This window comes from Bacillus rossius, chromosome 14 (assembly GCF_032445375.1).
Source record: "Bacillus rossius redtenbacheri isolate Brsri chromosome 14, Brsri_v3, whole genome shotgun sequence".
NCBI lineage: Eukaryota > Metazoa > Arthropoda > Insecta > Phasmatodea > Bacillidae > Bacillus > Bacillus rossius.
Genome location: NC_086341.1, coordinates 5,632,832 through 5,649,414, shown reverse-complemented (window position 1 = coordinate 5,649,414; position 16,583 = coordinate 5,632,832). Strand labels below are relative to the sequence as shown.

The 16,583-nt window shown below is 38.8% G+C and overlaps 2 protein-coding genes across 4 annotated transcripts in view; one reads left to right on the top strand and one right to left on the bottom strand.

Annotated features, from left to right (window-relative positions):
• The window catches only part of LOC134539068 (SPARC-related modular calcium-binding protein 1), a 110,149-nt gene that overhangs the window by 66,949 nt on the left and 26,617 nt on the right, over positions 1-16,583 (top strand). For 2 of the 3 annotated variants that reach the window (XM_063380784.1, XM_063380783.1), the window contains exons 1-5: positions 6,064-6,206; positions 8,438-8,612; positions 10,879-11,088; positions 11,970-12,047; positions 13,674-13,769. In XM_063380784.1, the coding sequence (XP_063236854.1) occupies positions 6,102-6,206; positions 8,438-8,612; positions 10,879-11,088; positions 11,970-12,047; positions 13,674-13,769 (664 nt within the window). In that variant the 5' untranslated portion in view covers positions 6,064-6,101. Of the gene's footprint in view, positions 1-6,063; positions 6,207-8,437; positions 8,613-10,878; positions 11,089-11,969; positions 12,048-13,673; positions 13,770-16,583 lie in introns of those variants that run through there. The other variant, XM_063380782.1, reaches the window with a different exon arrangement.
• On the bottom strand, positions 553-6,007 carry LOC134539069 (ubiquitin-conjugating enzyme E2 G1-like). Its single transcript, XM_063380785.1, has 2 exons — positions 5,897-6,007; positions 553-2,260 (listed from the first exon to the last, which is right to left on the bottom strand). Exon 2 carries the CDS (start codon positions 2,192-2,194, stop codon positions 1,688-1,690), a length of 507 nt encoding a protein of 168 aa, XP_063236855.1. The 5' UTR covers positions 2,195-2,260; positions 5,897-6,007; the 3' UTR covers positions 553-1,687.

Genomic DNA, 16,583 nt, shown 5'->3' with positions numbered 1-16,583 from the left:
ATCACCCTTATGATCACTTGGATGATATTTTACAGCTCAAAAATAACATTTAGTGAATGTCTTATGAGAAAATTTTCACCCCCAACAACAAATGAAAAATAAGCTATCACAATACTCATAAGAGATAAACCCTCTAATACGGAAAAGATTATATGGTGAATTGTGATAAAAGTCAAAATAACACAGAAAAGCATGCCAGCCTCCTTGAAAGACCTCAATAACGAACTGTAAAAATAAATAAATCATTCTGAAACTGTGCAAAACATAGTAAACAAGAAAAGTTAAATTACTGTAAAACTTGGGTTACTAAAAATAATTTGATAACTAATATTTAGATTGCCATCAACTTTCCAACTACAAGCTAGGAATACACATTTTCATTACGTAGTTCTCAAAATATATCCTTTTAAGTTATTCACTAGTTGATTGTTTGTCAAAGAATCATGTATTTGAACATACTTACTCTGGGGTTCTGTACTGATATTGAGATACACACTTGATCTGTATGAAAATAATGAAACTTAAAAATCTTCAAATACCATAATTCAGAAGTTTCACAAAAAAAAAGTTTTTATTACTCAAAAAGTAATGTGATTACAAGTGTACAGCCATGACGCCACTGCAACTTAAGATAAAAGACACACAAAAATGAAAGAGTCCACAAAAACGTTTTACTAATGACCTACTTCTAAATTCAATCCTCCAAAACAAAATAAAAACTGACCCCTTAGTAACACGCGGTTTTCAAAAGTTTGCTTCATTCACTTGACTTGCTCAGATGGGTCACAAAACTGTCAGTCTGTCATGATTCGCCCCTATCGCTGACAAGCGGGGGAGAAATGATAGCACACCCACAGTAACTCAAGTATTAATGTCCCTCTACATCACACCAATCTCAGCCCTTAAGATTAAATACGTATTATGAAGACGTTTGGGCTGTAAGGAATACGTACTTAATGTAATCTGTGCAGACTGAATAAAAAAATGGCCACACCAATACTTGTACCACACTCATTGACAAAACTGAAATCTACAAAGCACATGGATGGTAAAGGTTTAGTACGGTACTTAAATTATATTCGCTAATAATCCACACAATTAATCCAAAAATTCTCTACAGCAAATTTTTACCAGCTAACAGCAGAACTCTTACGAGCCACCCCACTGGTTTACACCACTGTAGAAAATGTATTAGGTTTTCGCTGGTGATTATATCATGCATTAACAACCTTCAACAAATTGCACACTAGTGGAAGGCAAAATTTTATATTTTTCATTCACTTTTCACCCAGAAAAAATGTCATACAGCCACAAAAATTTTACTATGAGTTCATTAAATTACACCGAAGTTAAGCAATGCAAGGATGATTTATTTTAACATAAATAAACAACAACTAAACATGAGCTGTAATACACCCAAACTAAAAACATAACTGCCGCGATTAAGACAAAAGTGAATTGTAATATTTAAGACAGTAGTTAACTACAGAGCACTGATAATCATTTAAGCCAGATCAAAAGGTGACAAACACTTGCAACCAAAGGCTTCTGAGTCAGCTGTAACCTCTGCGAAATTTGAAAACTACCAGCATTATTTCAGTTTCCGAACTCACTTGGAAAGTTCATCAGACAGTTGTAAACGTCCCCATGTTCGTAATGATTTTGAATAAACTTAATCCTTTTCTTCCTACATGCTCTCTTCTTGACTCTTGCGCACGCAGCGTGCAACCTTGCGCTTGAACTCGGGGTAGTTCTCGCGCCACTCCTTCGCGGCGTCCACGTTCGCGGGGCTCTCGTCATTGGGGTCGGCCAGCAGCGATATGACGGAGATGAGGATCGTCTCTGCGGTGTGCACGGGCAGCCAGCGCTCCGACGCCTTCTCGTACCCCCACTTGTCGTCGCCCGGCTCGTGCAGTATCGAGATGCACACGTCCCCGCTCTTGTCGATGTTGGGGTGCCAGATCTCCGTGATGAACTTCATGCGCGGGGGTCGGAGCGGGTACTCGACGGGGAAGTACAGGTGGGCCTTGAAGAAGCCGCCCTCGTAGACCGTGTCGGGGGGCCCGATGATCAGCACCTCCCACTTGTAGATGTCGCTCTCGTCTATGAGGCCGGCCGAGAAGCCCTCGACCGCGTTCCGGTTCAGGTCCGCCAGTTGCTTGCGCAGGAGCAGAGCCGACTGGTGCTCAGACATTGGTAACGGGGCGCGCTTCACTCCCACGGCACGAGAACGTCTGCGACTGTTTTCTCCACTTCACACCTGCACAGGCACCACCAAACACTTTCAGCATGCATACTCGACCGTGGAGAACAACATACAGAAGCTGTCCTTGTACCAAACGCATCAGTACAATTTGCACATTTCCTCCAAACCAAGAAATCTGGTAGATGTTGGCCTTAACAGAAAGGCAGGACATCTGAAAACTTAGAGAATAATATGTCTGCTTTTGAATATAAGCTAAGTGTGTGATTACATTTACAAAAATTACTTTTCACAACTGTTATGTGAAAAAAAAGTCTCACCTGGTATTTGTTACCCTTGTCACAGGCTTTTAGATATCCTGCGAAAAGTGCATTCTGTGCATTTCTTTATACACCCCTTCTCGCTGCATTCCATCGATACTCTACAGCCATCCTCTCTCATGTAATCTTTTGGCTGGTCAGAGGTGACTGACCTTGTCCCTTAAGGTGAGGCTACACAGACAGCTAGGGTGTGTTCTCGATGTCTACTGCGCCAGGCCGGAGAGATGCAGGCTGTGGGATTTGAGTGATGGTTCTGATAATTATGATATACTGCTGGCTCTCACAGTATCTGAACGTAAAAATAAATGGGTTCACAAAGTTTAATTTAAAAAAATTAGAATGTGAACAATTTTATCATTTGATGAAGCAGTTTAATAAGAGGACGAAGCCCAATTTAAGGATCACTAGCTGCAGTACCCGGCGTTGCCCGGGCTGAACACAGGGTGAACGGGGACCTTTTTCGAAATCAGCCTGCCTTATATATTCGTCCATTGATTTATTCCATAAACATGGATATTTTCCGCTGAAATGACTAATTCAAAGCACAAACTTCATAAAAAGCATACACAGAAGTACAGCTCAGCTTCACGTGAATTATTTGCACATGCATGAGGTCAGAGACTTTCAGAAAAATAGCCAAGAACCAAACACCCAGAGACATCGCCAGGATTGCCAACAAAGCAAACACAGCTAGGTGTGGCCTTTGGCACCTGAGATGCAGCTGGCTCTATTTTACTCGTGCAGCAAACACAGCACTCCACGTGGCCAAAGCTTATACAAGGTAACCGGCTCCATTATTACCCCAACCCTCTCTGATCTCCCGAAGTTGACCCCACTCACGAGTACCATGGCGGACATGCCAGCTGCAGCAACTTGTTCACTATTTGAGTATTGATGGTTTGATGAGTCAATTCATGTTACTCGAAGCCCCCTATACTTTCACTAATACTTTTGTCTTGAGACTCGGTTTAACTTCATTTTATTTTCTTGTCATTACTTTTATTTTATGTATTTTAATATAAATTTATTCCACTGGCACACTTTCGTAGTATGCTTTGTCTTTCACAATACATATCTACTAAAGATTATCACTTGCATGAACTTCTAATGCTTAGTAAATACCTGGTGAGACAATTTGTATCCCAAAAACGAATGGATGGGAGTTATCATAATTATTTACAGGAAAATCCCTTAATCAACAGCAATGAGAAGAAAATGAAATAATCAACTTTCTAAACTGTACAGCTTTGAAACTCAACACTAGAGACTTTCCTGTTTTTACCCTGAAAACCACGTTTCTGAATAATTCAGACTGGTTTCTGAAATATCACCTTTCATAACTTACATTATAATTCGTGGGCATGACGCAGCCGTTGCCATTTTTCGCTTTCCCGTGTGGGTCGGTGTGTATAATATTTAGAAAACTTGAGATAAATCGTGAGAATGGTAGATTATTTTAGGTTAGCTACATTAAAAATACTGTAAAATATTTTATTTTAATGGTTGCTTAGGAATTATCAATTTAATATGTAGATATCCTGACCTATAAAACCATTCACATGATTTCACAATATTTTTAATGTTGCTATACTAACCCAGCCAATCCATCCACATTGTTTTCAAGTATTTTCAATGTGGCTAACATACGTAATTGATCATTTTCACAATTTAACCAAAGTTCTGCAAATCACATACACAGACAGACCCACACAGGAAAGAAAAAAATGGTGGCCACTGTTTTGACAGTAAATATAGAAACGTCTCCAGTATAAAAAAAAGTATTTTCTGCATTTTACTATCGCTTCATGGAAAAGCCGCGCTGTGGGAAACCTAGGCTACATAGACGAATCGCCAAAAGTCTTGGTTTCCAAGTGACCCACTGTAGGTTCACATCGGACTTCCATGTCGTAGATTAGAATATTGACTGCAATGAGACTACGCATATGACTATTTGGCTGTGCAGACATGTCTTGACGAATAACTGACTAGTGAAGAATGTATATTTTCCATTTTTCAGAACAGTTGCAGCCCTACCTCAAATAGTTGTGAGTTAAAAGTTGACTTATCAATCAATATAAACTATTTTAACTGGCAACCAAATATGTTGTAAAATAGAAAAGAAACTTGACAATTCAAAATCAACCAGTTGCTTTTGTTCATCAACTGTTTTATCTGACAAGGCTAGTTGGTTATTTCATTTTATTGTGGATATTATTTAAGAACTATTCCTGTAAATTTATCGCCAAAAATTTAATACATTTTATTTACAAGCCGCACAATGTCACACAAAGGTATTATAAATACTCAAACTTGTGTTACTGTTTCTCACTATCAGATAACAATAATATCTGGTGACAAAATTAGCAACAAAACATAAAATGCAAGAGAGCTATCATAATAAATTAACAAAAATAGCCTTTAAATAGGCTTAATAATTATATTGATAAAAATATAACCTCCATGGCAAGGGAAAACAATCCTTAAGATGTCACTTGTGTGATTCTAAATCTAACTGAGGGTACATTCAGTTAGTGACACAGCAGATAGGCATGTTACATACTGTTCATTTAATTAAGGTTTTGTCCTTTATTGGAATGTCTATATTGAAAAAACTTTAATATGTGATACAAATTAATATAAATTTGTAGATTCGTGCTGTCAGTATTGTATCTTACTTGCTATACATATTATTTACTAAATGAATTGTATATAAGCATTTAAAAAACAATGGAACAATACAAGGTAGATTAATAATAAAATATTATAATAAAGTTTGTTTGGTGCAAATCAATAGTGGTATGGTAATATTTACAAAAATGAAATGTTTCACGTGTCAACAAATAAAGTAAGCAATTACTTAATAATTAGTCCTTTATAAAATTAGGGAAAGCTACTATACATTAAACAAAAGTTAATCATCACAATCACAAAACGTTTACAGAAGTTTAGCGAAAGAAATAAATTTCGACTTTAGCGAGCGTCCCTAAAACTGCAGTTTAGCGAATTTAAAAACTAAAACAGTGATTTAAAATATAATTCCAACCTTTAAAAACAAAATATTTGCAATTCTTTGTTAGCTGAAACAATTATTGTATCTTGGATTTACTAATAAATTATCGATTGAAATTTGATCCAATATACAACTATAATTTCTCTATGAAGAACCTGGAAAGTATTCATAAAAAAATATGTCAATAGCTGCTACTTTAACCTGGAAACGTAGACAAAATGACTACTTCAGATTCCATCACATAATGTTCGCTCTTTGGCTAACTACAAGAATAAAACTACACAAAAATCTAATTATCGTTACCAGAAAATTTAATTTACTCGAAATACAGCACTAATATAATAACACAGTTAAATATCCTACCAAAATGTGCGTTATCTTTCCATGTGCAATCATCAAACTTCAGTTCATCGACGCCATTTTGATTTGATGCAATGTTACCAACGTGTGATTGACCGCAACATATAGTTACTCGCTGTAGGGATTGAGCGAGAAGAATATCCCCGCCTCAGAAAGTGTAATACGAATAATTCAACGGAATGGAATTATAATTATTTTTGTACCCTGAATGCCATTTGCTATTTACTCGTACATATTTTTTTGGGTTTTAATATTACCTGTGACGTTGCGTAGTTCATGTTTATTGAAAAACGTGTCGTGGTTTCGTGGATTCGTGGATATATTTTGTTTCTTATTTTTGATGTGATTGCTTCCCAGATTAACCGATTTACGTTGTGTTGGGAAGCGCTTAATTAGATATATTATTTTATTCTCTTTAATTTGTTAATTTGAATTTGCCGGCATTAAATTCAAAATACATTGGTGGTCAAATATTATGTATTTTTAACTATTTATATAGTCTATGTTATAAACTATTTTAAAAACCTGGAAGCTTGGGTTTGAATAAAAAATATATATATTATGTCGCTTCACATTCAGGTGTATTGAGGTGAAAAAAGTTACAGTATTTAATTATTTGCTGCATAAAAATTTGCGTACATTAATATTTTAACTACTACTGTAAAATAAAGCAAAATCAAACCACCTATAAATTCTTAAAATTTATTTGGGGGTTTCTTTATTCTACCACAATATTAAGTCCCACTTTCGGGTATCCTGTTCAGAATGGAAAAACAAAAAGGGGGTTGGATTTTTCAGAATTCAACCTCTTTCATGGGGGAGGAGGGTCCATGGTCATACAATAATAAAAATTATAAAAAGAAGTACCTACCTATGTCATATTTTTTATTTTATTTTGAAGTGGAACTTCTTTGCAGAGGGGGTTATAATTTTCAAGTGTTACGAAAATTCAGATTGCATGAGAGAATGGTTAAGTAAGTGGTGGGGGGACCGGTAAAGAAGGATAGTGCATCAGAGGTAACACCATTCCAACGCTTGCACTAACAGTCAAATGGGAAAACTGCAAAAATAAGGGGGGGGGGGGGGATAGGTACGTAGCATAGCATACCATATGCTAGTTGTAACGACCAGAAGGGGAGAAGTAGAAATGACGCAGTGTAAAGCAAATTAAGAAAACAAGAAATTTCAAACCCACTTGTACACGACAACTTTATTAACATGTCACAAAAATTTCAACATCTAGCGTTACATGCATTGCCAATGAAAAACTATGCTTTCAAGGACAAAATGAAAAATCAAACTCATTAAGACAAAATATAGCGCTCCCTTCAAACACATTAATGTGCCCCTATAATTAAATGCCTAAATTACTGAGTTCAAAAGAAATTCAAAGTTAACCATTAATTAGACAAGTTAAAATAAAAAAGGGATTTAAAAAAATAGCATGACATGAGGTCATTTAGCATGCATAGGTACGCACATTGCTATAAAGGTAAAAAAAAAAAAAAAAACTAAGCTGCAGATCTTGTGATCTGTGCACGAAGTGGTCAAAATCGTGAAATTGTGAAAACTAGCCCTCAGTGGTTTAAGTTAGAACAAACAGGGGCACAACCTGATAGCATATGCCAAAATTAAGGTAACTCGCCAGTAGTATACTCATGCAAGGCAGTCAACACACATTAAGGCCCTGAAGGCACAAACAATGTAACAAACATGATAAACATTGGAAGGTGGCAAGCCGAAACAAGTGATTTACTTAGCAATAAAGAAATCGAGATAACATTTACGTTACTGGTATTATCCACTACATACCGCACGGGAACAAAACAAACAGAAATTATGTAGCTACAGGGACTCGCCTCAATTGCAACCCCCTGTGGCACCGCCGGTGGACGATGGAACGATGATGAAGCAGGAGTGATGCGTTACATGCTTGCTTATTTGAGCCTTTCTAAGCAGCCGAGCCATGGGCGTCGCAACCGGGGAAGACGGGGGGGGGGGGGGGGGGGGACACGTCCCCCCCCCCAATAATAATAGTCTTCAATTTTGTCCCCTCCAATAATATATTAAGTTTCGTAGTTATATTAAAAATATCATTTCTGTGATATAACCCATATATGTTGCGCATGGTGCATTTAGTCCAATCGTAGTAATGTGAGAGCACTATTTTAATTCGATCTTCGTGTGAAATCAAAATCAGGTCCGATACCGAATACAGATATGTTAGCTGTGTGTGTTTTTACAAATTTGTTCTCTGAAAATATTATTTTTATAAAAAATAAATTATATATTGCAACCGACTATAATTAGAATATTTAGGAAAGAAAAAATGCCTAAAAACCACCTTTTTTGCAACTTCAAACCCCAAATTTTACCGGGGGTCGCTTTTTTCCCAGGGGATGGATATTCCTCAACAACTAAATCAATTGAAGTCCCCCCCCCCCCGGTTGCGACGCCCATGGCCGAGCCGTGCGAGCGCGTGGCCGGAAGAGGGGCCGGAGAGGGGAAAGGAGGACGGGAAACAGGCCCGCCGTGGTGTTGCAGGGCGCGGGCGAGTGCGAGGCGCGCCGGGAGCAGTGCCTGGCCGCCGCTGGGGGGCCCGCCCAGGCCCGGGCCGTGTGCGGCACCAACAACCAGACCTACGCCGGCCGCTGCGACCTGCTGCTGGCCCAGTGCCAAGGGCTCCCCGTGGCCGTCAAGCACCGCGGCCGCTGCCGAGGTGATCCGTGCAGGGGCGCAGCCAGGAGGGGGGGGGGGTCCTTAGGCATTCAACCCCCCCCCCCCCCCCCCCCCCTTAGCACCAAATATTTAATTAATTTCTTATTCATCACTCAAACAAATTTTCATATTAAAATTAATAAAATTTTTCACCATTACAATATTTCAAATTTAAGTACCGAAAACTTTCTAAAATAGCACTATTTTACACTTTGAAATCCAAATTTTTCCCGGGGAGGACCCGGACCACCCACCGCTTTAATACTGGGGGGGGGGGGGGGGGGGGGAGGGGGGCATGCTTCTTAACACCACCCCCCATACACAAATCCTGGCTACGCCACTGGATCCGCACCACCCCTCCTCCCGTCTCCCCGTCCGTCCCCTGGGGAAGCTGCCCATCCCCCACTGTCCCAAATAAGGTCCTACTAGGTCCTCTACCGTGGCACTACTGCAGATCCAGTTTCTATCTGCCCGATAGAGGGCAGAAAGAATACAGTTAACCCCTTGTTCATCAGGATTTTCAGATTTATTTAATACTCACATAAATATTTTTAACTAATATATTAAGAAAATTAACTATAAGTGTACCAAAATATTCACTTTTTTAGTTTGGTTCAAGGTACAGTTCCGTTGTAGATAGTATAATTATGGTAATAAAATGATTTTTTAAGAAAGAGCACCAGCCCGACGCCACTCCAGCTGAACTATCGATGATAAACCGTTTGCGTCACCATGCTTCATTCAAACGCCACACATTTTCGAAACAGAAGAAAGTGGACAAATTCTTTGTTAAGAAATGATGCGATAAGTTATTTTTTATATATTTTGAATGTCTTGTAAATAATTTAGAGCATATATAATAGTTATTTTTGTTACAAAACTTAGTTTTTTTTTTACTGTAATAAAAGTTAAGTCTGCTTTTTTTAAGAATTTTATAGCGCTTATTACCTGGATTTTTGATTGTCTGGATTGTCTTTGTTTACCAGTTGGTCCAGATAGATTAGCTTTACCTGCACCTCGAAAAAATTCCCAAGTCACTATCTCAATCAGCAAACTCAAAGGCACGCCCGCCCCTTTTTAAAAAAAAAAAAAAATCCCTCCAACAAATGGAAAGAATTTGAAGGCATACAGTGGGAGAAATGGTTCTATTCCCCCCTTACACTCCTAAACCCAAAATGAAGTTCTGCGTTTGTTCCCGAGTAGACAAGGAATAAAAATTTTGCCATCCGACCAAATCTCGATACCTAAGAAATTGTTCAATACAAATTGATTTTTTTAATCTTAGTTTTTGTCACTTTATGACCTGATCACATTTTGCAGTACAGATATTTGAGAATCTGTTTCCGTACAAATTCAACTTTCTTCATTACTTTCAAACATTTTAGTTTCCATTGATGAATGAAATTAAGTTGTTTGCTTGAGACTTTGAAGAAGAAATGATTTTCAACAATGTAATCAAACAAATTAGAGCAGAGCATGTTGACTGAAAAATAGCATTTGGTCGTGCGGGAACAGAAATTAGGCCGTGCCCATACGCCGCACGCTTATAAGTATGAAAATTTACGTGTATTTGGCAACACTTTTCATTCATAACTTCAGATCTCGTTCCAGTACTCTTTATCACATGTGAAGTATTCAATGTTGGGAGACTTGTGCAGGAGTTATTCTGGTAAGAGACCCTCTGATCCGGACACCAGTTAATCAGTTACTTTGAACGGAATTGGAAATATACTGTGTTTGCTTTGTACTGTACAATCCGTAACTTTTGAATTTTAATCACAAAAATTTTTGTATTGTTAATCCCACATCGAATCTTAGCTTAAAAACTTAGATTTACATATACATTAGTAATAAATTTAAAATTAAGCTGTAGGAAAAGTTGTAGTATTTCGTGAATAAAAAAAATTATTTTTTTAGTTTTACCCGATTTCAAACTTTCATTACGGGCATTTTAAGGCGAATACCGTTTAATCCCGACTTTTGGTTATCCGGACAGGGTCTGGTCCGGTCCCGGCTATACCGGAAACTACACCGTATCTGAACCAAGGAAATTTGCAACAAGTGTGCCAACATTGATCCCGCCACCTTCGCCTCAGCCGCAGGTAGATCTAGCAAGAGCCTACTGGTCGGACTTTGATGTGTTGCAGCTTGCTGTAAGTGTCGAGGAATGGCAGGGATGGAGAACGTTGTCGCGAGATGGAGAGCTAGTTTTGTGGTGAGCGGTGTCCTTGTCGCAGCTGTGGACGCTGGGGTGTGGCGCTGTGCAGATCTGCAGCCGTGCTGGTCGCACCTGCGGCAAGGGAGCTCGGCGGGGGGCCCCGGGGGCCCCCTGTTCGTGCCCGACTGCCTGGAGGACGGGACTTACGCCCCCGTGCAGTGCTACCGGGAGACGGGCATCTGCTGGTGCGTCACCGCGGTCGGCAAGCTCGTGCCCAACACGTCGGAGCGCTTCGCCACGCCCCAGTGCAGCCGGAGAGGTGCGGTGCCGGCTCTCCCCCCGGGCCCGAGCGGTCGCCGGCCACTCTCGCTGGAAGCCACTGCTCCGAGCAGGATTTTGCACAATTAGTCTTTTCAATTGCCATGGAAGATAGGTGTGATCTCACTAAGAATTTATCTTTTCAATTGCCATAGAAGATAGCTGTGATCTCATTAATACACACACACACAGTCACAGACACATAAATGGATGTTGGTATATATGACGTTGATAAACTCCGACACTGTTTGACCGATCACCACTAAATTTGGCACGTCAAAGTGTCTATTTCATGAAGGTTTTTATGCTATTCATTTTTATTTGTATATATCCAATAGATGGCCCTGCAGTACATAGAATTCTATGTCATTCAACTGATCGCCATAGGTGAATTCATTTTTAACAACAGAAAATCAGTAGGTCATAGAGATACAAACAGTGAATGTGTGTCATTTCTTTACGTCTGCCACACGGTCATATAGTAAGGTCTGGCAAGTACCTATCCTTCTTCTTGACAAGACCTATCTGCTTAGTGAAGCTCACGGCTGCTAGCGAACTAAAGGCGCTAAAAACAGTTCAGTTTTGAACTTCATCAATTAATGGCCCGGGCAACGCCAGGTACTTGCTGCTAGTGTAGTTATAATTCTTCTCTACCGCAAATTAAAACTACAGAAAAAACATACGAAGTCCGTTCCCTAAAAATGAGGTGACTGGCCGTGTCCTATGGTGCACTTGGAATACTGTTAGGGTACAGGTGTAGTATATTCGACACCTGAACTGTAATTTTGTGTCTTGGAATACCCGCCTTAGCGTTTCCTTTCTTTTGTTTTCTACTTTGACCTCACCGTGCACTGTTCCTCGTGATGTTGGTTTGCCTTGCAGGCAAGTCCAGTCCCAGGAGACGGTCTTCCTCCGCGCCGCGAGGCCAGAAACAGAAGAAAGGAAACAAGAACGATAAAAGTACGTCTGCAAACACCTGTTCGAACGTGACCAAACAGTAACGTAGGCGTACACCCTCTTTCCAAGATGACGTGAGCCTCTTTTTGACAGTTGTTCCGGCGAACATTCAGACTGACTGGTGCTGTGGCGTGATGAGCGAAACAGACACAGATTCGTGTAGCATCACATTTGCCAGTTGTTTATCAAAATTTATTTTGTAGTTTCTATAAGAATTTTAAGCTTTCAGATTTTGATTGTTTACTGAAGCAATTGTCATAAAAATCTTGCTTTATCTTGAATAGCATGTAACTAATGAGTAGAGACCGGAAAAATTCGCGAATTAATTTCGTGATAGGCTAAAATACAAATAGTTATACCTCAGTGCTGCCTCTGCTATTGGCTCACAACTCACGCTGGGCCAATGAGAAACACCCAACCAAATCTTTATCGAATCACAGGCTGCTACGTTGGGACGTTTCACAAGACAGCAGCCAATGAGTGGGTGACATTTGACCGAATGTACGCAGAACTATGGAGTTCATCCCGGAAGTCATTGAACCCGCGAATTTTTCCGGTCCCTACTATGAGTAATGACCAATTTAAGAACTGTTCAAAAATCGTGCTGGTTTCCGCTACCTAATGATTGAAACCAATTATTTTTCACTTTACATTATTAGTTAAGGGGCCCACCTATCTGTACACACATTCGGAGCCTCTGAAGAAACCACGCGTCTTGAAAACTGCCCAAGGTATCTGAGTGGTGTCAGTTTACGAAGAGCATTTAAAAATATGCCGAAGGCGAATGAGTAGTTCTGTTTCCGTTAGCCATGGATCAAATCCCAATTTTCTCTAATCCAAACCCCAAAGAGTACTTCGAATATACTCCTTTGAAGCTGAGTTGTGTCTGAAGGGTCCAAAATAAAACAATATACAAGAAATGAAAAATATTAACTATGGTGTTGAAACATCCATTATTTTAAGAGTTTTATTCATGAAATTCATTTCCAGAATCAATACACATTTAAATTTTATTCATATAGTTACGTGTTGAAAGTACATATGTACATAATATGCATTATCTTCAGGTATAGTAACTTGATAAGTACGAAGAAAAAAAAATTGACGTATAATTGAGAGCTTATCATTGTTAATATTTTAAATTTATTTCCTCTGCAATTTTTTTTTTAATCTTTTCCTCCGAATATCAAATCCTTCAAATACAAAGGATTTTATGGTATTTGAGGATTTGATTGGCCCATCCCTAGTTTACATATTTGGTTTGGAAACTGTATTTGTAGAAGAGTGAAAATGGCTAAATCACGTGTTTTCACAGTAATTTTTAAGCCTAAAACTCCCAGTTCAGTTTCTTGAAAGCACTCAAAGGTCTCGCATTATAACTATATCTTCATTTCTCCGCCATATAATGTTACGGTCGCTGCTCAAGTTTCACAGTTATCCCGTCACGACGAGAAGACTGCTCGCCAGTCCAGAGGAGACACCGCGCTAGAAGCACCAGCGAGCATCACACTTACCATCCCGCCTCACTGATACAGACACACCCTTGACTAGGCGGGCCCCTGAAGTTCTCTTGTCCTTCGCTGCTGCAGCTGCAACTGCGACTGTGACTGCGACTGTGAACTGTTGCAGATTGCAGCAGGTTCGACAGAACGCAGTTTAGCAACAACATACTCAAGAAGTTCAAGGCGGACTACCTCCGCAGTGCTGGCAACTCCCAGCCACAAGGTGAGGCAGCGTTGGAGCCCAGCCTCCGTCTTATACCAGTAGCTTTCCTCTTATTGAATAGCCTGTCTTTTTCAAGCTAAACATTAATAACTATTTAATTTTGCTGTACATTAACAGCAGTCTCACATTTATATTTGACTTGGATTCAAGATCACCTTGTAATTTAGGAGACATTAAGTTCAAGGTTGTCTTATACTTCGGTAGGTATGTTACTTAATGTTTGAGAACCAAAATAAATATTTTTTTTTTTTTTTTTCAGATTTTTTGTTGAAAAATGTGGGGTACTGAAGCATCAACTTGATTCGAACATGTATTTAAATGTTTATAGTTTTTATAGTTTTTTTGTTGCAATGTTTCGAGTAGTACTGGAGTTAAATAAACTAACAAATGGACAGAATAATATTTTTTACATTTTCTTGATCGCAAAAACTGGCTGCAAAGTAATTTTTGGTAAAACGAGAGAATCTTGAGCAAAATTGCCTGAAAGCTTTGTGATCAGAGATGGAGCGAGGTGCAGACCCGGGCCTGTATTTCCAGAGGGATCGGATTCAAATACAGGCCGGCCAACCAATTTGGGTCTCTCACATTTTACCTAATTCACTTCAGGCAGATGCTCAGATGGTTCTTTACTGTAGACCATGGATAGTACCTTCTCCGCCATTCTTGTTCTGTATAGTGTGTTATATTGAAGGAGATTTATTTATTTATTTATTTATTTATTTATTTATTTGGCTTAATATCTCTTTAACAGTGCAGTATATTAGTAGGTTTCTGGGAATCCTTTTTTTTTATTCAAATCAAATTTCAAATTTAATATAAAATTATTCACAAATATAAAATATTATTCAAATCAAGTTTAAACATTCAGCGAAACCTTTTTTCTCACTTCACAGGAGTTCAAGAAAATTGTAGCAAAATAGCAGCAAAATGAAAAAAAAAGAAATAAAAAATGTGGAAGGAACTATAACAGATAGGTGTAAAATGAAAGAAATTAAAAACAGAGCAATGCATTTTCTTAAACCAGTAAAATTGATGGTCCAACTTATTACATGCATAAAATTATAATACTATTAGTTTTCAGTACGAATGAGTTTTAAAAGAAAAATTAATTATTACATTAAAATCCCAGGAAAAAGTAGACTTTCAGAACTTCAACGTTTACACACAGAAATTTAAGTAATGATTTTGCTTGAGAATGGTAAACTGAACATTTTATGTATAGTCTATTTTTTTTATGGCTTTTAATACTTTGTTCATTAGTCAATTGTTTGATTAATTTTTTAACACAATTCACAAATACGTATTTAAAAATGCCATTGAATACATGAAACGTAAGAGGAAGGAAATACGTTATTGTAGCCCATTAAGGATTCCAATAATCCCTCTGTAAACTTATGTAGCTAACTCGTTATTTTCTCTTTCTGTCTTTGCTTGTTTTTTTTATTCTTTTAAATCCTGGAAGGGAGGGTCCTGACCCCATGGACCTCCACCCCCCCCCCTTTTTTTTTTCCCGGTTGCAGCCCTATTTGCTATAATAAATATTTTTCGATTATTCACAGACCTTTAGTTAGAGACAGAAGCACAATATAAAATTGAGTGTTTTATCAGGGAAGTAACCAGTTATGGCCAGTATGAAGGAACCACCCCTGCTGGCCTGGCGTGGTTTCAAAGCACAGTGGAATATAGCTGCTACCGCGGCTCTTTTCATAGGATTACACTGCTCTACAACTGACTATGATGCCTCAGCAAAACAAAGTGCAGAACAGAATCAAGCGGCACAATCACTACACATGTCCTGAACCTGCCTGCTTGCACCTACAACCGTCCCGCTCCTTTTTCGCCCAGGGGCTTTTTTATTTTGATAATTAATTACTTAAATTAATTAATTTAGTTTTTCTTGTATTGCCAATAGAGCTCTACTAATGACTACCATATTTGTTTTATATTTTAAGTGATTTTTTCTCTAAGTATCCCTTATTTTTAAGACTATATTGAATTAGTGAATAAAATATTTTTAAATCGATGAACGCCGGCTGCACGCACGAAAAATTGTCACGTTCCGCCTGAGCCGAGCGTGCAAGAACCGGCCAACCACCGTGTGATAAAATCTTCTATAATATCAAACAGGTTAAGGCGGGCTTTTTAACTGATTGTTCGAGATTATATTTAAACAAAAAAAATTAAATTAAATTGGCAAAAACTGTAAATAATATTTAAATTAAAAAAGTATGCAATTTTTCATCAATTTTTTTTGACGTTATCACGTTAAATTATCGTCTGTAAACCGAAAAAGAAATTGGAGGATATGTTTACTTGATGTTTGGGTCACCTGACTGGAGATTCTGCCGACGGTACGGCGGGGACCAGTAGCGAATCCAGAGGGGGGGGGGCTAAGGGGCTCAAGCCCCCTCCAAAAGCATCTGGATCCACTATCGTTTTAGTGTTTGCCTTGATAAAGCCTAGCCTCAGCTGGGTCAAGCCCCATTCCAAACCAAAATCCTGGATCCGCTACATTTTACGTAGCATTTTTTTAAAAATCAATCCGTGAATATTTTAATTGCACACGTGCGCGCACATCGTAAAAATTCACTCCCATCCGTTTTCCCCACGAAACACCCCAGCTACGTCGACTGTCGAACCATTACGTTTGCAGTCCGAAATTTATACAATATGACTAGAGACCCGTGAATTTCGCGGATTCAATGACCTCCAGGATGGACTCCAATATCCTCTACACACTCGGGCAAATGCCAACTGTTCATTGGCTTTTGACTGTCGACTGGGTGGCCTGTGATTCGACATTTCTATGAGCGA

Coding starts and splice junctions, on each gene's coding strand:
- LOC134539069 (XM_063380785.1), bottom strand. CDS start 2,194: ATGTCTGAGCACCAGTCGGCTCTGCTCCTGCGCAAGCAACTGGCGGAC.